The 19,904-nt window shown below is 40.6% G+C and overlaps 1 protein-coding gene and 1 long non-coding RNA gene across 3 annotated transcripts in view; both read right to left on the reverse strand.

Moving 5' to 3' along the window:
• LOC307015462 overlaps positions 1–3,470 on the reverse strand; it is a 43,599-nt gene extending 40,129 nt beyond the window's left edge. Inside the window, exon 1 of the long non-coding RNA XR_013801544.1 lies at positions 3,376–3,470. This is a non-coding gene — a long non-coding RNA (uncharacterized lncRNA). The remainder of the gene's footprint in view (positions 1–3,375) is intronic.
• A 3,967-nt stretch (positions 3,471–7,437) lies between these two features.
• On the reverse strand, positions 7,438–19,409 carry LOC307016893 (E3 ubiquitin-protein ligase pellino homolog 2). 2 transcript variants are annotated; one of them, XM_079646262.1, is made up of 7 exons: positions 19,081–19,409; positions 14,008–14,137; positions 13,473–13,574; positions 12,804–13,001; positions 12,527–12,712; positions 11,815–12,020; positions 7,438–11,153 (listed from the first exon to the last, which is right to left on the reverse strand). In XM_079646262.1, exons 1-7 carry the CDS (start codon positions 19,158–19,160, stop codon positions 10,769–10,771), a joined length of 1,287 nt encoding a protein of 428 aa, XP_079502388.1. In that variant the 5' UTR covers positions 19,161–19,409; the 3' UTR covers positions 7,438–10,768. The 2 variants fall into 2 exon arrangements, with proteins under 2 accessions (XP_079502388.1, XP_079502387.1); XM_079646261.1 differs by having other exon boundaries at positions 11,803–12,020.
• Positions 19,410–19,904: the final 495 nt, after the last annotated feature.

Below are 19,904 nucleotides of genomic sequence, written 5' to 3' on the forward strand. Positions count from 1 at the left end.
TGACTTTTCGTACCATGTCCCACTGTCTGACTACCTGCATAAAGTCAAGTGCTCGGCGCAGTTGTCGGCGAAATGTCGCTCCTCTGTTTTCATTGAAACAGCTCCTTATATCCGTTAGCGCAGCTAGCTAGCACCAGATGCTAAAAACAACAATACACGTACAGTAGGTGTGCCCGTTCTCTCTCGCTCACGCCACACATACACACACCGTCCCGGTCCTCCCGATGACCAGTCGGTGCTTGCCGGTGAGCGTGGAAGTGTGGTCTGCCGCAAGCGGACGGCAGGAGCGGGGCTGTCAGCATCAGCATCAGCTTGTAGATGTTTATATTTGAGCTAACAACGTGTCCGAGATCACAGGTTTCCATTGTGATGGTGCAGTAATCAGTGAGAGGAGAGCATTTTCATTGTTCTGAATGAGATAAACCTCTTACATGTGAATGTTTTGTTGAAGAACCGTAACAGATATCGGTAAAATTTCAAAGCGTGAAGCATGTCAAGTAACTTGAGCATCTGAAGTGTACTTTTTCTGTAATTTCGGGTTAAGAATGTGGCCTTTTTGGCAGATTGGCAGGTGTGCGGCTGCTGTGGTGGGGAAAGATGAGGCTGAACTTACAATGCTCAACTTTTTTATTTGTCAAGCTATAAGATGTTTTCCTACATTTCTCATCAAAAAATTCGTCTCAGGAATGTAGGGTTTGGGAATTATGGCAGGTTTAAAAGAAAATATGAAGGCAAAATTAAATCTGTCCTCCACTCTACGGCCCGTCCACACAGCGGCGTACGTTGAAGCTTAAATGCTTCTGCCCATTCACTTTGAATGGGGTGACGTCACGTTTTGCAGAACTGCATTGTGGGAGCGAAGCGTAGCTTCAAAAGCGTTGCTCGCTGCAAAAGTTGAGCAATGTTCAACTTTTGAAGCTTCGGCGGAAGCGTCAGCCAATCGAATCATATGCCAGTACAAGCTCTAGCCAATCAAACCGCGTGCTTGTGTGTCCGGGGCGGGAAATTCATGTGATTGGTTGTTGGTCGAGTTTCAGTTAGAGTTAAAGTTAAAGTTAGAATTAGGTTTCTGAGTGAAAGTATGAAGGAGCAGTTAGCAGTTGAAGTTGCATGAAGATTGTTCAAGTCTGAAGAGTTTCTCCATTGACTTCAATGTTAAAAATGTGATGAATTATGGGATGTATCTCTGGAATTACAAAAGTTATGAATAATAAAAGTAATAGCCATTAATTCCCGACCGAGCTGAACGTTTTGATGTATGAACAGTTTCTGCGATGTGGAATGTGGGAGAAGAAGAGATGCAAAATACCCGGCGGAATAATAAAGAATTTTGTGCGTAGCATAACAGATAGTTGGAATGCTGTATCAGCATTCCCACTAAATTAGCCAGAGGTGGAAGAAGTACTAAGATTTAGTAAAAGCAGAGTATAAAAAATCTGTTTTACAAGCAAAACTCAACATTTTACTTAAAGGTGGGATAGGTAATTTTGGAGAAACCAGCTCGAGTGCGCTAGAATTTGAAAATACACAGCCGGAACAAATCTGCCACTTCTTTACAGAGACCCTCCTCCAACACACACAAACGCGCACATGACCAATCAGGGCACGAGATAAGTTTGGAAAGATGGATGGAAAGCTGACAGGCAGGTAGGCCATCCAGTTATTTTAGCCGGGCCGGCTAAAAGGTAGACCCTCCAGAAAAACGCGATTCTGCGATCGCAGAATTTACCGCATAATCAGCAAAATGGCGCAGATTTTTAAAAGGCCGCATATTAATCAAAAGGCCGAATAATTCCCGCATTTTTCCACACAAAGTCGAGAAAAAAAAAAGTTAACTCGTCTTGACGTGACGTCATCAGCTCGCGCATCACAGAATGTAAACAACACTGTATAGAGTGAACGTGTGGAGCTCACACGATAGAGAAAACACCAAGATGAAAAAAATCTAATCCATCTCATTTACCGACAAATATTTCTACTAAAGACCGAGCAAAAAGTGGGGGGAAACTATTCTGCACCCCGTGCAACTGTGTGTTGGAGCATAAGAGAAAATCGACGGTGACGACCCACTTTGATTCATTCAAACATTCGAAAATGCTTTCTGCTCCTGCGGACAAGAAAGCCAAACAACTTACGTTCACTGAGGCATCAACCTCCAAAACCCTTTCGAGGGCTACAAGAAACGAAGTGAGTAGCCTACAAGATTGAAGCTGGTCAGATAACGAACAAGTAAATGAAAACAGAATGAGACGGAGAAGTGTGTGTGTGTGTGGGGGGGGGGGTGTGTGTGTGTGAGATTAAAATAGCCCAATTGCTTTTACAATAAATAAACATTGAATGTGTTTAATTGAATAGTAAAGGGGTTTAACGTTAGTGGCAGGTTGTGTGTGAGAGAGAATAAATAAGACACAACCATATTTAAAAAAATTGTTATTCTTTTTCCCCGCATATTTAGCAACTTTCCGCATATTTCGCAAATTCCCGCAATTTCACCGCATAACATCACATAAAACCCCCACATGTTTAATCGCATAATCAAGGATTTTAGCCCGCACAATCAAGGAATTTAGCCCGCATAATCAAGGATTTTTGCCCGCGTTTTTCTGGAGGGTCTAAAAATGATTGGTCGTGCTTTTTACAGTACTACGGCTTCCACAGATGAAATTTTTTTATGGATTTTTTGTCAAAGCACTTAAGATATTCATTGCTATCGGGATGTTAAGAGCATTCCATGGCATATAACAAAAGTTGTATCTCGAGCCGGTTTCTCAAACTTACCTACCCCACCTTTAAGGAAAAGAACAAAAGTATTAACCAAATATACTTTAGGTACCAAAATGTAAAGTATCCATTATGCAGAATGGCACATTTAAACACCTTCTACTGTAAATGATTGCAATAAAATGATTGATGCATTATCGTGTTCATCACTTTAATGTTGCACTTGGTAAAGGTCGGGTTTAATTGTATTACTCTATATACTCCTGGGTAGCTTAATCTATAATAATATATAATAATATATTAGTTGATGAGTAAAAAGTTCAACATTTGCTAACAAATTGTAGTGTAGTAAAAGTATAAAGTAGTATAATGTGAACATACTTAAGCAAAGTACAAGTACCTACATTATTTACCTAAGTATAGTAGTTGAGTAAATGTAATTCGTTACTTTCCACCACTGACATTAGCTAGCTAGCTAGTTAAATACAAACATTTAGCTAGCCATTAACTTGGTCACATTAGCTTCTAAGAATGCACAATAGTTTTAGAAGCAAAACTAGCTCAAGTTTGTTAAGAAAAACAACAATAGGCAGTAAAATGTTGTATGTAGAAACGTGAAAATAGTTGTTGAATAGCTAATAAGGAGAAACTTACCGCATTTCCTACAAGTCTAAACTGGCGCACTGAAAATGCAACTATTAGCAGGGGGAGGGGCTATCCACTGCGTCCTTTAACTACGCAATATCGCGAGATCTTGACAGTAAAGCGCGACTGGGAAGAAACCAAGAACTAGCCAGCATCATGGATTTAAAAATAACTTTAGTGATAATATCGTGGTGTTTTAGAGAAGTAATAGTAGGCTACGTTGTCTTCCTCTTAGGGCTGGACAACAAATACATGTCATAGTTTTAGCCTACAGGTTATAACATTTCACTGGTTTTAAATGGTGATTATATGGTCAAATTGTGTTATCATTAGAATCTGTCATAATGTCTCCGGGCTAATGAATAAACTACAAATATATTATTTGTATACAATTCCCCATATGAAAGTATTTTTCTGGTGGATAAATATATTAAGTTGTGCAAACATGACTATAGTTTAAAAAAAATGCTTCAGGGGTTATTGGAACGGAAAAGTGTGTATTGCAGCATGGTACACAGCCTTACTGCCCATTTCTTTTATTTAATCGTTGTTTTTTGTCAGTTTAACACTGCTGGATGTCTTTAAAAACACTCAAAGCATGTTGAAGGCAGGAATATAATATGTTTGCTCACAAGTGTTTGACTCTGTTTTAATGTAGGTTATGTATATCTAAAATGTTGTCAAATTGAAATTGGACTACACTAGTGAAGACAATTATGTTAAAAGTCATGTCATGTACCAATGTGTTCCTCTGGCGCCACCCTCAGGCCAATCGTCGTCTTTGTTTTTCTGCCTTGTGGTCCCAAGAATAGCACTGTATTCCCTCCATTCATCCATCCTTCCAATTTTGTATGTGTTTCATGAGCATTGCATCCTTATTACAGACTTTGTATATATATGAGAGCTGGAAGAATGCTTTTTGTTTGTCTTACAAACCCTAGTTAACGATGAATTAATGTAAGAATGTAAGTGAAGGCTTGCAGATTAGCAAAATTAGCAATATTATTCTCTGACAGATCATTTTAGTTCAGAATATGTTAGATCTTTATGTCTCTATTGCTTTTTCTGTAATGTTATGATACTTACGTTTATCTGAAAATAACTGAATAAGGCATATAATATATTCAAAGATTAGCAGTTTGTAGGTATAGGTATAATATTACTATCTATCTCTGTTCTGTTGATAGATTATTTGAGGAATCTTTCAGGACATAAGGCAAGGCAGGTTTATAGCTAAACCAGTAGCTTTGTTTGTCCTCTGATAACAACAGCAGCTCAGTTGGTGGAGTTAGATAAGAGTGAAGTAAGGACAAAGATGGTGAATATTAAAAATGTATTAATGTAAAGTTAATTTAAAAATGTTGGCCATATCAAAGGGATAGGAAGGATTGTTTGAAGTGGAGTGAGGTAACTCTCCATAGTCAGTTTAATACCTTCTGTAGATGGCATGTCCCAAGTGGAGGGCGAAGTTGAAGCATCATCAGCAGTGAAGAAGTATATGACTGAAGGCGTAAGTAAGCTTTATAGCCATGCAACTATATACATTATATGAAACATACTCCCTCCTCTGACGTGTTCTCATTGGGCTTTTCCTTCCCAAACAGTGACGTGATGACAGCCTCCATGGCGGCAGAGTGGGAGACCACTTTTTGAGACAGTCCGGATTACCATCCCACTGTCACAACATCACCTCCCTAACAGGATAACACAGCATAATAAACTCCATAAAATAATCAAACTTATTACAACTCTTAACCCCTGTTTAATACATTTGGCTCAGCTTACGTGTGCTGGCATCCTCTCTTATTCAAGCCACAAAAGAGTATAGTCTTATAAGACTGGAGAACACAGGACAGCAGCTTGTGATGCCTTAATATTGGCTATAATTGGATTTGTAAATTATGTGGCTAAATTAACACTTTCTATGGCTCTGTGACTTAGTGAAATGTGTAGAAGGGAAGAAAAAAGGAATGGAAGTCTTAAAGTTAATTAATCGTCTGTGGCCCCAGCTTAATTAAAGTTTCCCAGTGTTTGTAGTTAATGGGTGGATTGATGGAACAATGGCATGAACGCCCCCTGCTACCTCCAGAGTGAGTCCACAGAGAGGAAGATATCGGAGCCTTTGATTAACACTTTCTCTCTCACACACAAACACACACACACACACACACACACACACACACACACACACACACACACACACACACACACACACACACACACAACTCAGATTCCTTCACATGTCTAACTTGTGCATGCTTACTGCATTTTTGGGAATGCACACACACATATTTATGCATGTAAACACACACACACTGTCCCCTTCAAACTTCCCAGCTATACAGATACCCATGGCTCCCCATTGAGGGTTTCACATTAATTAGCTGGGATCAAAACCTACAAATCCCTCCACTGAGAATTGAACTGTATCACCAAACCCTGCCTCCATCATCTATGCTAGGTCCCATGCCACACTCTCTCTCACACACACACACACACACACACACACACACACACACACACACACACACACACACACACACACACACACACACACACACACACACACACACACACACACACACACACACACACACACACACACACACACAAACACACACACAGCAGCTAGGTCCCCATCACCCCCACCGTTTTCTTCACTGTACAGTATTTTCAATGATGGGAAATGTCATGTCTCGGATAATCTAATTAAGGCAAAGGAATTTAGGAAAATATTGCATTTAAAAACATTACAATTTCAAATTAAGAATCTATTTCAGCTTCTTGACACTAGGTTCCACTTCAAAACAGGGACTCAACAGAACCCCGCAGCTATCAATCTGATTAGAATTTAGCTTCCGTGGGCAGCAACCAATATTTTAGGGTTCCGAAGATTATGGGTTACTAGATTGCATTTTGTGCAGAGCTTTCTTACCATAGACATGCATTTATAAAGGTTCCGTCTCCTTGTTTAATAGCAATTTACCCAAACTGTTTACCAGCATGCAACCAAAGACTGATCACAAGTGATTGGTCAACCATGAAACCAGAATGCTCCTGAAGCCAAAATCTTATCCCAAAGCCGACAAATTCTGCATTCCCCCAGCTCCTCTATTTTTGTCACCCAGTGCTTACAGATCAGTCCAAATGATATAATTGGGGTATTTTATCAGTGAACACATAAATAGAGTTGCTTTTCTTATTTAAATCTCTTTATTAGAACTTCAGGAAGAAAGAAGGACGTTGCCCTCATTTCAAGTATTTAGGACATGCTGCGAATCAACTTTCCAAGTTACTCAGGTTAGGCTCCCAAAAACCCTAAACTGAATCATTATTCCTGAAACTGTATATACAATATGACATACATTGTTTAAGCTTCATCCATCTAGAGCAAAGTCATTCTATTTGATTCCTTTAAACCTGGAAAAAGCTTCTAATTATTTGGAGAGCACATCACAAGTATCACTTTTTATAACTTGTCATATAAAAAATACAGAATATTGAAAGTTGTGTCAGAATGTAGATCTTTCATACTGTTTTTTCCATAGTTTCAGCTTTTGGTTTTCTCCCCAATGCTTGAGAAATAATTAAATGTGGCACTAAGATATGCATGAAAGAAGATTCACAATCTCTGAAAGAAATAAAAAAGCTTCTTCCCCATGGAGTGAAGTCATTTCTGAAAAAATGTTTGAATAATACAACTCAGTAGTCTCTAAGAAAGACACAAAGTTCAATCGTTAAAATAGCTTTTTTTGTCCTTTTTTGAAATGAAGCGTTCTGTAATTTTGCAGGCATTTACGGCATCTTCTCACATTTGCGTGGTGATGAACATGACTGCCAAAACTGCTCATTCAAACGCTTCATTAAAGAGGTGATGCAAACTCACAGCAACCTTATCATAGTGCCCTGCCATCACATACAGAGCAGCTAGAGAGCGCCATCTACTGGCACATTACTTTTTATTTAACCACAATGAGCTGTATTTTATGTAATAAACACAATCTCAACATTATGCTGATCTACAGTATTTTAAACCTTGAAGAAGTTACACAAAAATGCAAAGAAACAGAGCAAATTCAACTTTTTAACAGGTTTATTGACATGTGTATAGCGATTGTCTGTGCACCGGACGATTACAGGAGAATATGATATAAAATAATACAAAATAGCTGTACATAACACGGATGTATTAAAAGGAATGCATTGTTAGAGGTGAGGTTTTTACGCTGTGTGTTGCGTGTCAGCTACTGACTCAACTATAGCAAGATGAGTTAGGATGTTGAGGTGTTGCCATCTGGTGTGAAGGACAATTTAAATGTAAAAAACTGCTAATGACGTAACTTGAGATATCAAACAACCTAAAATACTGAGAAATTCACCGATACTAAAAGTCTAAGAATTATTTAGGAGGAAATTGCATATTGACATCTATAACCCTAAGAGGGTTCAAATTAATACTAAAACAAAGCAAAGGTAAAGAGATTAGCTAAAATAAATATATCAGATTATAAAGTAGAAGCCAATGAGGGTGCTGCAACGGTTCTCCATCCACATGCCAATGGTGTTACATTTATCCTTATATATATTATCTTCGAAAAGCAGGATTCACTGTATTTGGCGTGCTCAGTAAAGGGCAGCTGATGGAGATGTTTTCCTAGCCTCCACTCCTTTCTTTTGTTTTTTAAAGACCCGTATGTGACTGATGCTAGATCTGTGGCACTACACCACAGCACGCCCTCTACAATTTGGCATTTTACATTACATGGTTACTCTCCTATGAGAAAGACTGAAAGTGTCTTCTAGCAGGCCTCGCCAGCTCTGAATCTGAAATCACTGATCCTGAGCTACAGTAATTATCAACACTACGTAAGTTATCCACCGCACTAAAGCAAGTTTAAATCTTGTATTGAGACTTCACATGGCATTTTGAAAATCAAATCTGGCTCTGAATAGCTCTGAATATACCACGATGGGTGTGAATACAAGATTAAAACGAGCGGACTTCTTTCCGCAGTGAGTTTGTTCGGTGGAAGATATTAGCATAGTAGTACAAAGTGGGATTAGGTCTCATTCACAAACGTCACACATCTATCAAGTATGAGGCTTTTTTTTTCTTCTTCTTTTCTTATAGAGAGGTCTTCCAAAACAAAGAACTGAAATTCTGAGGTTTTAACAGCCGAGGACTCGGAAGACATGTTGGTCTGCGACAGACGCTCTCAGCATGAAGAACAGGTTGGCGATCAACCGTGCAAAGTTTTTCAAAGTGTACGTGTAGTGTTCATACTGTGTGTGTACGTTCAGCACATGCAAACTATACACAATGTTCCATGTGAGTGTGTATTATCAATTATACGTCTTCCACACTTGAGGCTATTATTGAAATGATCTGACTTTTTTTTTTCTCTCTTGAGCTAATCCACCAAAGCTACACCATAATAATCAGTTACAAAAATAGTATCACAATATAGACCATTCAATATGAGCACCAGGGAAGGCTAAATATAGCCTGAGTATTTGGCTACATTCATTGTCTGGGCAATGTTTTTTTACGGTAGCGGTGTGTATATAAGTGTGTGTTTGTTGGACACAGTGTTGGCAATGTTTTTCTCACTCACAAGCTCTCCTAGAACTACCACACGATAATATTTCAGAAACATACGGAACTTGCTTACACTGAGTAACAACGGTTAACTATAACCCATAATCAGTTAGAAAAATAGTTGTTGTTTTTTAACACTGAACATCTAAAATAATTCCCTCCCGCTTCCCCAAATAAATCCCTCCCCATTTCCTAACAAAATAGTTTTTCTTCAAAACAAAACAAAAGGTTGTCTTTTGAGGTTATGCAGGTCAAACTTTTTGACACTCCACCGTACTAACATGGACCCTGTTTACGCATAATTCAGTAACCAGAAGTGTGTTCAAATCATCACAAAGACGCTCTTTGATGACTTCTGCAGCCTAAAAACATACTTTAAACATTAAAATAATTGTTTAATCACTGATTCTGTTTCTCATCTTTCAATTCTAGTGCTTTGGTTACATCACACACACACTACATTTGGAAATAAAACAATTTGTGATATTGAACACACCTCTGGTTGAGCCCTTAACCTGGAAACCGTTTCAGCCACGTTCAAGAGTGACCACCGACCTCACACTTGGCTAAACATAGCACAACATCTAGCTTATCTATGGGAGTGCTATTATTGCTGTAGAGTTATGGAGTGGATTTCTTTTTACCCGGTTTCAATCCGAGCCCGGTGCTTATCCTCGCTCTGCTTGATTATCGGAATAGATCTGGCCTTAAGAGGAGAACTGGTAGTGGTGCGATCATACGGCGCGTAGTGTTCCCTTCAGAGAAGTCTGCAGGCTTTCATTCCAACCTTGTACTACACACGGGGTCTCACTGCATATATTTAACAGTAAAAAGATGCATGAGGAATAAAGAGGAAAAACTGCATACACTCACTTTAACAATGATTAATAATTCCCTGTATTAATCACTAAAAACGTAAAATTATGATTAAAAGACTCTGATTTCACCTCCCATATTCACAATTAGCAGTTAATATGTCCCGCTCAGGATTCAGACGAATCAGCAAGATGTTCAGGGGACAGGGGAATCAGATATAATCTGATATTATAAAATAAGGAGTTTTTGATGAGAACAGATGAAAACTGTTTTATGAGTTGCAGCATTACAGTATTGTGTTAGGGATGATAAAAGTGGTCCGAGGTCAGGCCGAGAAGAAGTGCAAGAGGTGGGGTTTCACCGAGTTAAGGACACACAGGCGCTGCAGACGTGCAAGACAGCAGATCAACTGAGTAAAAAAGGCCATTCCCTATTTCTGTGCAAAAAGCTACATGTCATTTCACACATGGCTTCTGAAACAGTCAAATAAAAGGGTTTAGATCTGTTTGTTTCGTGTGACAAAGTGGAAAATTAGTGGGTCATTTCATCATGAGTTGAATTAATTTAAAATGGGTTAGAGCAGCATCGTTTAAGCTACAGTTTTAGTTATGAGAATCCTCTCTTTTTGCTGTTAGCTAAGCAGTGTAGTGTTTGGTTGGAAGGAAAAGCAGCTTCCCTGAAAGAGTAAACACTGTCCATGTGACCCTATCGATCACTCCATCATGTGTTTTAACCACCTACTCTCAACATCTTACACCAATCAAGAAGCATTAAAGGATGAACAAGGGGAGGGATTTAGCTTTGAGCTGCATTCGGTAACAAAGCTGGACAGTGTCAGTGATCCACCCAGAAGCAGATCTGCTGTTGAAAAGAACAGCACTCCTGATCCACTCCCTATCCCCACTGAACACTGACCCACGTTTGAAACATGAATGAAGCTCAGGCATCTTTGTGTTACTGTGTTAGTGGTTTGCCAAAGATTGGCGGCTAATCGATGGGGCCCTGGAAGATGAGCCGCGTCCAGCCGGGCGTGCTGAGTGCGCTGGAGCAGAAGGGGCAGACGGGTCTGAAGGCGTGCGTCCCGTGGGGGAGCGGGGTCTCGGCCCAGTACCTGGCTGTCCTCTCAGAGCAGACGTGGCCGCACGGCACAAAAGCGTGAGTGGGAGCTCCAGCGTCCACGTAGACGGCGGGCTCACAGCCCAGCCACAGGGCCACGTAGGGGCCCACCGTCCGGCACAGGGGACACTCCCGCCTGGTGGTGGATACCTCGCCCTCCCCCGGCATCTCCACCCCCTCGGGTCTCTGGCCCCAGTCGTGGCGGCCGTGGACGTGGCCGCAGGTGAGGTAGACCCAGGGCTGACGCTCTTCAAGGCTGAAGCAAAACATCAACAGTGTGAGTATTTCAAACTTTGGGTGAATACCAGTGATTTATATTTAAACTTATAACACTACAGATTGGTGCAGGAATGAGTCCTAAAACATAGAAATAAGTTAGCATTTTAGCACTTCCGAGGTCAATTGTTTTTTAAAGGAATCTGTGGTTAACACAGGCTAACAAGATTTTTCACTTTTAGGATAAAAAACACGTCAGAAAATAATCGTCTCATGATTTTCTAAAGCTTCTATGTGTTGTGAAAATGGTGGTTGAAAAAATGGCTAAATGACTTCTAGACATCATCACAACAAGTCCGACTTCAGCTTAGCGGTGGTAAAGTGCAGCAGAATATCATGTAGTGTGGTCCTAAAATGTGGAGATTATGCTGCTAGACAAGACATGCAAGTATCAAAAATGTGTGATTGCCACAGAGCCTTTTTTTCTGCAAAATTAAAAAATCCAATCCAATAAAGAAATCCCATTAGCTTTTTGACAGGCCCATTGTGATGCTATCATTCGGGTCAGCATTACAAAAACACCAACTGTGCGCTGCCACCGTATATTGAGGCTTTTTTATAGGCAGGCTACTGAAGATAAAACAAGACAAACAACCTGATAGAAAATAATGAGGATGATTTAAACATACTTTGGCTCCCACCTGTGGCTGCGTGGCAGGCTGGGGAAGGCCAGTGTGCTGAGGCCTACAGGACACTGGGGCCGGGACGCATTGAGCTCCTGGCGAAGGGCTTCCAGGTGACGGAGGGTGGGGGCCCGCATGAGCCCCTCACCTGTACGCCACAGCAAGGTGGCCCCACACAGGTCCACCAGAGAACCGTCACGTAGCGCACTGCTCTCACCCTCCGCCTGCACAGACACACACATGCTTAGGATCTAACAGCTGTAACCTCACAGCCTGAATGACGGCAAAAAGCAAATAGGACAGTGGTCATTCTGGTAATGAAAACTACGAACAATATTATTTTAAAACCTTTTTTTTTCATGATGAGAGAGCCCCCACGTCATTAAAACTTAATGGTGATTATATCAAAATGCAATACGTAACTTTATTTATACTTTGTTGAAGATATAATACAACATTTTTATAGAATAAAAAATAAAAAAAGTCTGATATGAGAATACAATAATGGCTACAATCTAAAAAAATGAAGAAAAGTTATCATTGATTAAAATCATATTAAAATTGTTTTGTTTTCTTTTGACTGTGAAATAATGCCCTACTTTATGTTAACTAAACCGACAAAATAATTGATTGGGGTTGACTTAAAAAAAGGAGTTTTTACGCAGGACTAAATCAACGAAATTGCTGACAAAAATGAACACTGGAGGAGATAACCAAAAGGGTGCCTCACCAGTTTTCCCCGGGTGGGTCCAGAGCGTGTCTCCCGCAGGGCATAAACATCCCCGCAGACGGAGATCTCCCTCCACAGGCCCTGCTTAGGGTCCTCTGGAAACCCCTCCGGGTGCATCACCAGCACCCCATTGGTGGTCAGGCCGTCCATATGCCCATCAGGGTTTTTCCATTTGGTTGCTTTCTCCTGTGAAGGCACAAATACACCAGAGTATTTTGAATAACTGATTCAAAAACTGTACATTTGAACAGAAACATGCGATCACCAGTCTACTCACCCCTAAGAAGATATTTTTGGAGGAGTCGAAGCCGGCGGCGTAGATTCGTGCGGTGTAAGGTGGGTTGCGTTCACACACTACTCTACAGGCAAAGCGTGAGATGGTGCTGGGAGCGATGGAGGGGTCCTCCCCCTCCTTCCCCCCTCCCGAGGTGTCTGTCACCACAAAGTCAATGGGACTTTCTGTGGAGCGTCCAATCTGCGTGGTAAAGCACAGACAGGGGGTCATTGTAGTTCATTGGCATTTCTGGACACTGTTCATCAAACCAACTGCATTCAAATCAATACGTTGGTATTGGCATATTTAACTACAGAGTTATTCATACTTTCAGAATTACACTAGCTTGATGGTGTTTATGGAAATGTTTTTCTCTCCACGCTTGTGGCTTCTATCACCTTGTAGGAAAGATACGTCATCAATTGTTGATGGAAAATAAATAAACCTGTGATACTATTCTAAGAGCAGACTTTGTGTATAAAAATAGACAGATTTACACACTTTGTGGTCACAACAGAACCAAAATAACCTTCCTACTGGAGAAATTCCTTTGATGGCGTTACATAACATCATATTTCAGGAGAAATGTTAACGTGATCACAAATCTAGGATTAGGAGAGTTGTAAAGCGAGCCGTTGTTGACCCTGTTTGGTTGATTTCCTCTGTGTTTACCTGGAACATGTCTGTGCTGTTGTCATGGCAGTACTCCACCACCACTGTCTGGTTACGGGACAGCGTGAAAGAGATGCTGTGCTGCCCCCTGCTGTGGACCGCCTGCAACAACAATGGCAAAAAGCAGAGTTGATGAACACTCATCTTCTGTAAGAGTGTTTCATTTTCATCACAGAACACATATCAAACTTATATTATGAGTTCAAAGTCAATAATATATGATTTAATATTACATTTAATTAGCCTCATTCTTTATTTTTAGACGTGACAGAAGCATTTGACAATGACATGATGGTGATAAAATCATTATTCATCACCATGCGTCAATCATCATACAATCCCGCATCCGTATGTAGGCTGAAGCACACAAAAAACTACAAACAAAAAGGACAGACAGCCCACATACGCCAGTCAACATGCTTAGTCATCCTGCCTCTAGCACATTTATAAAAGACAACAGGGAGTCACGGGAAGGATGTTACACACTGATAAAACAGTACACACACATCACACACACACACACACACACGCATACCTTTGTGTCCTGTGGGGTGTTGAGGATGTGCACAGCGCTGGGTTTGACACCGTTGGCCTTGGCCCTTCGGTACAGAGCGAAGCGGCTCTTTCTGCGCCCGCGGTCTCCGGTCGGTAGAGAGCCATTGTACCTGGAGAAAGATGGACAAAATGTTAGCAAGGACATACACAAAATAAAACCAGCTTATATACATTAGCATGCAATACAGCTGAGAGGCAACAAGCTTGTTCGTGTTCATTCCAGTTTCTCTAGTTTCATTGAGAAAGCCTAATTATGGAAATAGATATCTTGTTTGCATATCGTAAATGTATGATCTTTCATTACTCGTGGGAAGAAGTTATAAATAAAAAGCCACTGATGGTGCCAGGATGTCAGGAAAAATAACTGGAATTAAGACTGTCGGCTCCATTGATTCTGTGCTGATTTACGGCTGCAGATTCTTTTGTAAGATTCATACTTAAAGGTGGAGTAGGTACGTTTGAGAAACCAGCTCGAGATACACTTGTTGTTATATTCCATGGAATGTTCTTAACATCCTGATAGCAATGAACATTTTAAGGGCTTTGACAAAAAATCCATTGGTCATTTGTGCGTTCGTGTGTGTTGGAGGAGAGGCTCTGTAAGGAAGTGGCAGATTTTTTCCGGCTGTGTATTTTCAAATTCTAGCGCACTCGAGCTGGTTTCTCCAAAATTACCTACCCCACCTTTAACTGCTCAAAGAAAAGGACAACCACCACTTGATCTCCCTCACTCAGCATGTACTCAAGGCTCATGTTTACAGAAGCAGAGCTCACTCTTCATCCAACCTCTACTTATTTTTTTAGAATGAAAGAGGCTTTCAGCAGGACACAATCATTTTCACGACACCATGGGGAAATACCATAGACTGTATATATAAAGGGCAATACCAATGAGAGGGAGGAGTTTCTCTCCCACACTCTCCTTGAACATTAAAACGTGTAAACATGTCAAAGTAAAAGGCACAAAATACAAATATGAACCTGAATATGAGCCTAATAGGGCCCCTTTAATATAAACACTTTTGAGAATTCAGATTCTTCTTATCAGATTGGTAAATAATGTATTCCAGACCTTAAGAGTTTTATAATTAATTTACAAACCTTCTTAGAAGATGATGTCAGATTTTATGTTTAATGAAAATAAGCGAGGCCCGATGTTGAAACCTTTTTGTTATTGGTGCTGCTGACAAGATTATGACATTGTCCTTTTTAAAGTACAGTTAAATGTTCTTTTCAAAGTTGGAGTTCAGGCAGAAGGAATTATTCTGGTTTAAGGCTTTCCCGCTAATCAATAGGGCAAGGTCCTTATTAAAAACCATTCAGAGGACAACCAGCGGGTGAGAAGACTCGGAGGGACAATAGCAGACTTTACTGGCCTTCAGACTTGATCAGATCAGAGGACATCTGTTCTTCTGATCTGTCTCACAGTGGCCTCACAGCGTGGGTCGGAGAAACCACCGACTGCTCAGACAGTGTTTGTACAACAAAGCTGAACTAGGATTAATTCATCAAGTCTAATTTTGAAAATTCATTAAATAATTAGTGCTTAAAAATCAAATTCCGATATGCTGCTGGTCAGAGCTTTTTAAATTAAAGATTATACTTGGAGTTCTTAGTCTTCTTTCAAAAGAATTGTAAGACTTTTTTGTTTTTATGCTATCAGACTGCGTTTTGAGTTTTAACATGTCACTTTTGGCTCTGGTAAACTATAGTAGGCATTTGTTATTTATTGTGACATCATATAGAGTATCAAATCATCTGACAACAGAATCTACAGATTCAAGTTAAATAATTACAACTAAATAATCGCTGACTATTAAAAACGTTGGTTTCGATAAAGCATTAAGTATGGGAGTTAATTTTTAGTGTTGAATCAGTCTTTCAATACACTTTAGAGATACACATTACAAAAGTATGTGTCTTGATGATAACACATAACAGCTAGGTTTAAATATTGATGATCTTTATAGGAGGTAAGAGTGTACAAAGTGTGGCTATTGCCAACATAAAGCGTCCTCACAAACAGCGCCTTCAGTTTTTTTTTTTTTTTATTATTATACATTCAAAAACTAAACTGAAGTTCAAGATTCCAATTGTTATCTTTGAAACTTTTCTTAAAACACTTTTGAAAAATAACAAACCTAAAATCCATTCATTGACATTTCAGACCTGACTTATGGCAAAGTGGAACTCACAAAGGATTGCACATCTCTGCCTATATTAACCTCTCCTGTGTACATTTTTTCAAATTTGAGTAATTTGAGTTACCGGTACTATGTTTGAGAACATAATTGTATTTGGAAGATTATTTATTCTTACTGTCCTTTTGTATTGTTGTGTTGGTCAGATGTCTGCCTGTGAGTTTGTTGGCATTGTGCATTTTTTATGAGATATATTTCCATGAATTGCAGGAACAAAATTCCTTTTTCTCTGTGAAACACTCCTAATGCCAGATCAGGGCAGATGTTTGTGAGAGGATTGGGTATTTCAGTCAAAAAAACACTTCAAACAGGCCACAATAACCTGTGATAATCACAGGAGATGCCTAAGTGCTACCTGCTCTCCGTATGGCCCTGCCTGTCAGTTCAAACTTAACCCAGGCTGAGAAGAAAAGGTCTGGGTCAGAAAAAGAAGAACATGAGGAGTAGGACTCTGAGGGGTCCAGTTAAAAGGCTGAAGGTTTGCAGTGGGGTCGAGGATAAGAGGGCACAGGAGAGATATTCAGCTTATAGAAAAGGGTAAGCGACTTGATAGAAATAGAGACAGAAAATAAGTCAGAAGCTATTATGAGAAGTACAGATGAGGAAATAAATCCAAATGAATGAAATGAAGAAAAGGGCAGGGTGTAGGGAGACATAATGGAGAGAGGGGGCTGAGAGAAGAGAGGGTTTAAGGGTGAAGGCCAGTGGAGGAGCAGCTCCACGTGGTAACATTTGCCTGGGCAGTTCTAGCCTCCATCACGCATGTGCGCACATCATAAAGCACAATATGAAATATTCACTCCTTCTGCCCCTCGACACAGAGTTTATTTTCGTTGCCACCAAGGAGGCCTGCTGCTGAGAAACTCAGCACTCAGCAAAACACTGGGAGGCTGGCAGGACAGGGAACTGGGCAGGAGATGGAGGAATGCGACACAGCCGTTGTTAAGAGGTGTTAAGGGTGAGATAAAAATGTGCACAGAGAACAAGAGGAGGTAGTTACTGGAGTGGGTTAAGAGTGAGTTGCTGGGGGGATAGTGCAGCGCTGTACATGGTGTCCAGGCTAAGTAAGGTAACGAGCGATGGCAGACAGCCACTGCAAAGATCACAAGGTCTGCAGTGACATCGACCACACAGGGCATGTGATAATCAAGGCTGACATAAGCAGAGTTGAACAACAGTTGCATAAAACTGACCAGGAAAATCTGATATCTGACAGGAAGTAGTTGAAGGACAGCCTGTTCAGACACCAGATGTTAAGAGTAACTTGCTGTGTTTGTGGAAAGAGGAACTGGTGGGTCCGAACCATAAGAAATACAGCTGACCTGGATATGCGTTTATATTGTTGTTAATAGGGTAACTGTAACCAGAATGTGACATTTTAAACACTTTACATTGTGTAACATAACCAAAAAAGCAATAAAAAAATAGCAAAATCTATTGTTTTCACTCAGCCCTTGTTCAAAACTACAGATATCGATGATAGTGGCAAGCCTGTGGCCATCACTTTCACAGAATAAGATCAAACCAAACCTCCATCACAGTTTTAAAGTGAGCCAATACAAATGCATTTTCAACCCTCAATGAGGCACAATATGCGGTGTGCAGCGCACACCGCATAGCAGGATAGTGTTATAGTTGCATGCCCCAAACCTCAAATTAGGCATTAAACTATCAGTTCCTTATTCGGGTCTGGGAGATGTAAAAGGATCGCTGTGTTCAAAGAGTCAGATGACGAAGAAGACGACTAATCAGTATTCTTATGCAGGCGGGCTACAGCCTCCACACTCCATGTTCAGCCAGAGGGGAAGCGATAGGCCATTAGGTCAGTTATCTTTGGCATACACAGGAAGCTCTGCAGGGCAAGAAGAAGGCCTGTGTAAGCCTGGATATAACTGTGTGTGTGTGTGTGTGTGTGTGTGTGTGTGTGTGTGTGTGTGTGTGTGTGTGTGTGTGTGTGTGTGTGTGTGTGTGTGTGTGTGTGTGTGTGTGGGGGGGGGGGTGTGTGTGTGTGTGTGTGTGTGTGTGTGTGTGTGTGTGTGTGTGTGTGTGTGTGTGTGTGTGTGTGTGTGTGTGTGTGTGTGGTGGCATTTCTGGTCCCTGCAGACCCTGCAGAGTGTGAAGCTGCAGGGGTGGAAATGCTGTGGAAGCTGGTGGCTGTCATCAGCACATCCTGTCTACTGTGTGCTGGTGATGTCGAGGGGCTTGTCTCTTCCTCCTCCTCCTTCCTTGCAATGAGTGGTCATCTGGCTTTATTAATTAGTAATAAGAGACTTTATGACTAAATAATATGAGCAAGATTCATGTATTCAGACAATGATATCACCCCCAGTACTACTTTTAGCAAGCTCAGATCCAGCATAGTATGACATCATTGGGATTTTCAGCCTGAGCAATCCAGCGCTGCTGCTACTTACCCACACTACAACCATTGATGAAAAGCAGCTACATCCGTAGTAGCCTTATGTGCTATTGCTAAATCTAAATTGTGCACCTTTTACACTCAAACGCACCACTCATAGTGTGGAAACAATACGGCGACGTAGTTTCAGAGAATATGCTTGCAATTGTGACATAAAGTTAGTTTGTAACACAACTACATAGTCATAGACTGATGGTATACGACGGCAATGTGCAATAAATGAGCTCAAATGTGTTACTATGATGGAATAACTATCCAAAACACGACTAATAAGAAGTTATATGGTTAAGGAAAGTGGATTAAACCGTAACGTACACGTCATCTGTTGGTTTATTGTGCTGATGGTGCCGTTACATGTAAACGTTAATTTGCCGCTGGACCTTTTCTCCGTCCTATTCAATTTTACTATCAGTTTAGGTTTCAAGAGACTTACCCCAAAATGACCAATTCGCCGTATTTTACCGGGTCTTTAACGGGCACATCATCATCTCCGTCTTTTTTCGGTGAATTCATCAGACTGGACTGCTCCAGAAGAAGAAAAAAAACGCGTCCAATAGTGCTGAGATAAAACAATGCTAACACACTCCAAACTGGAGGGAAGTGATTCGGGTTGTGGTCTAATAATGTTTGGGCACAGTTTGGCAAAGTTTTTCTAGACTTCTCGCTGTTTGTTTTATTGTTTTAATCCCGTGAATGAGCATCTTTTCGTGGCTTTAATGCTAGTGTGTAGCTAGTTAGTATCGCAACATATCTGTTCACTAGCATAGGATACAACAACGGCTAACGGCGGGGAGTGGGGCGTACCATAATTTGTAGGGGTGGTTATTCAAAATGTAACTAGAATTTTTGTACAGAATTTCCTCTGCCAAGGGAATGTGTGTTTGTCAAGAGTTTCACACAACAACTATATTGTACTAGCGTTTTGGTTAATGAAATGCTTTCATATATTTAATATGCACATATACTTAATCACAAACCCTCCTGTGGAACATAGAATGGAGGCAGCCTTGATGAGAAGCTGGCTCCCGCTGATAGAATAAAATTAGGCATTTCGAAATCCAGAGGAAGTGTCCACATCCCTTGGCATGTAGAGCCGCACTGACACATTTAACGTTAAAGACCCAGACCATTTAATGTCATTTATGGAAAAAAATACATCTGATCTCGTGGACCATTATGGAGTCTGACGTAATGAGATGCTTCGGGGGGTGTGGTGTAGATATAGGATTTGGGTCACCATTGCGCCCCAGACAAAAC

This window comes from Notothenia rossii (assembly GCF_949606895.1).
Source record: "Notothenia rossii genome assembly, chromosome: 8".
Classification (NCBI taxonomy): Eukaryota; Metazoa; Chordata; class Actinopteri; order Perciformes; family Nototheniidae; genus Notothenia; species Notothenia rossii.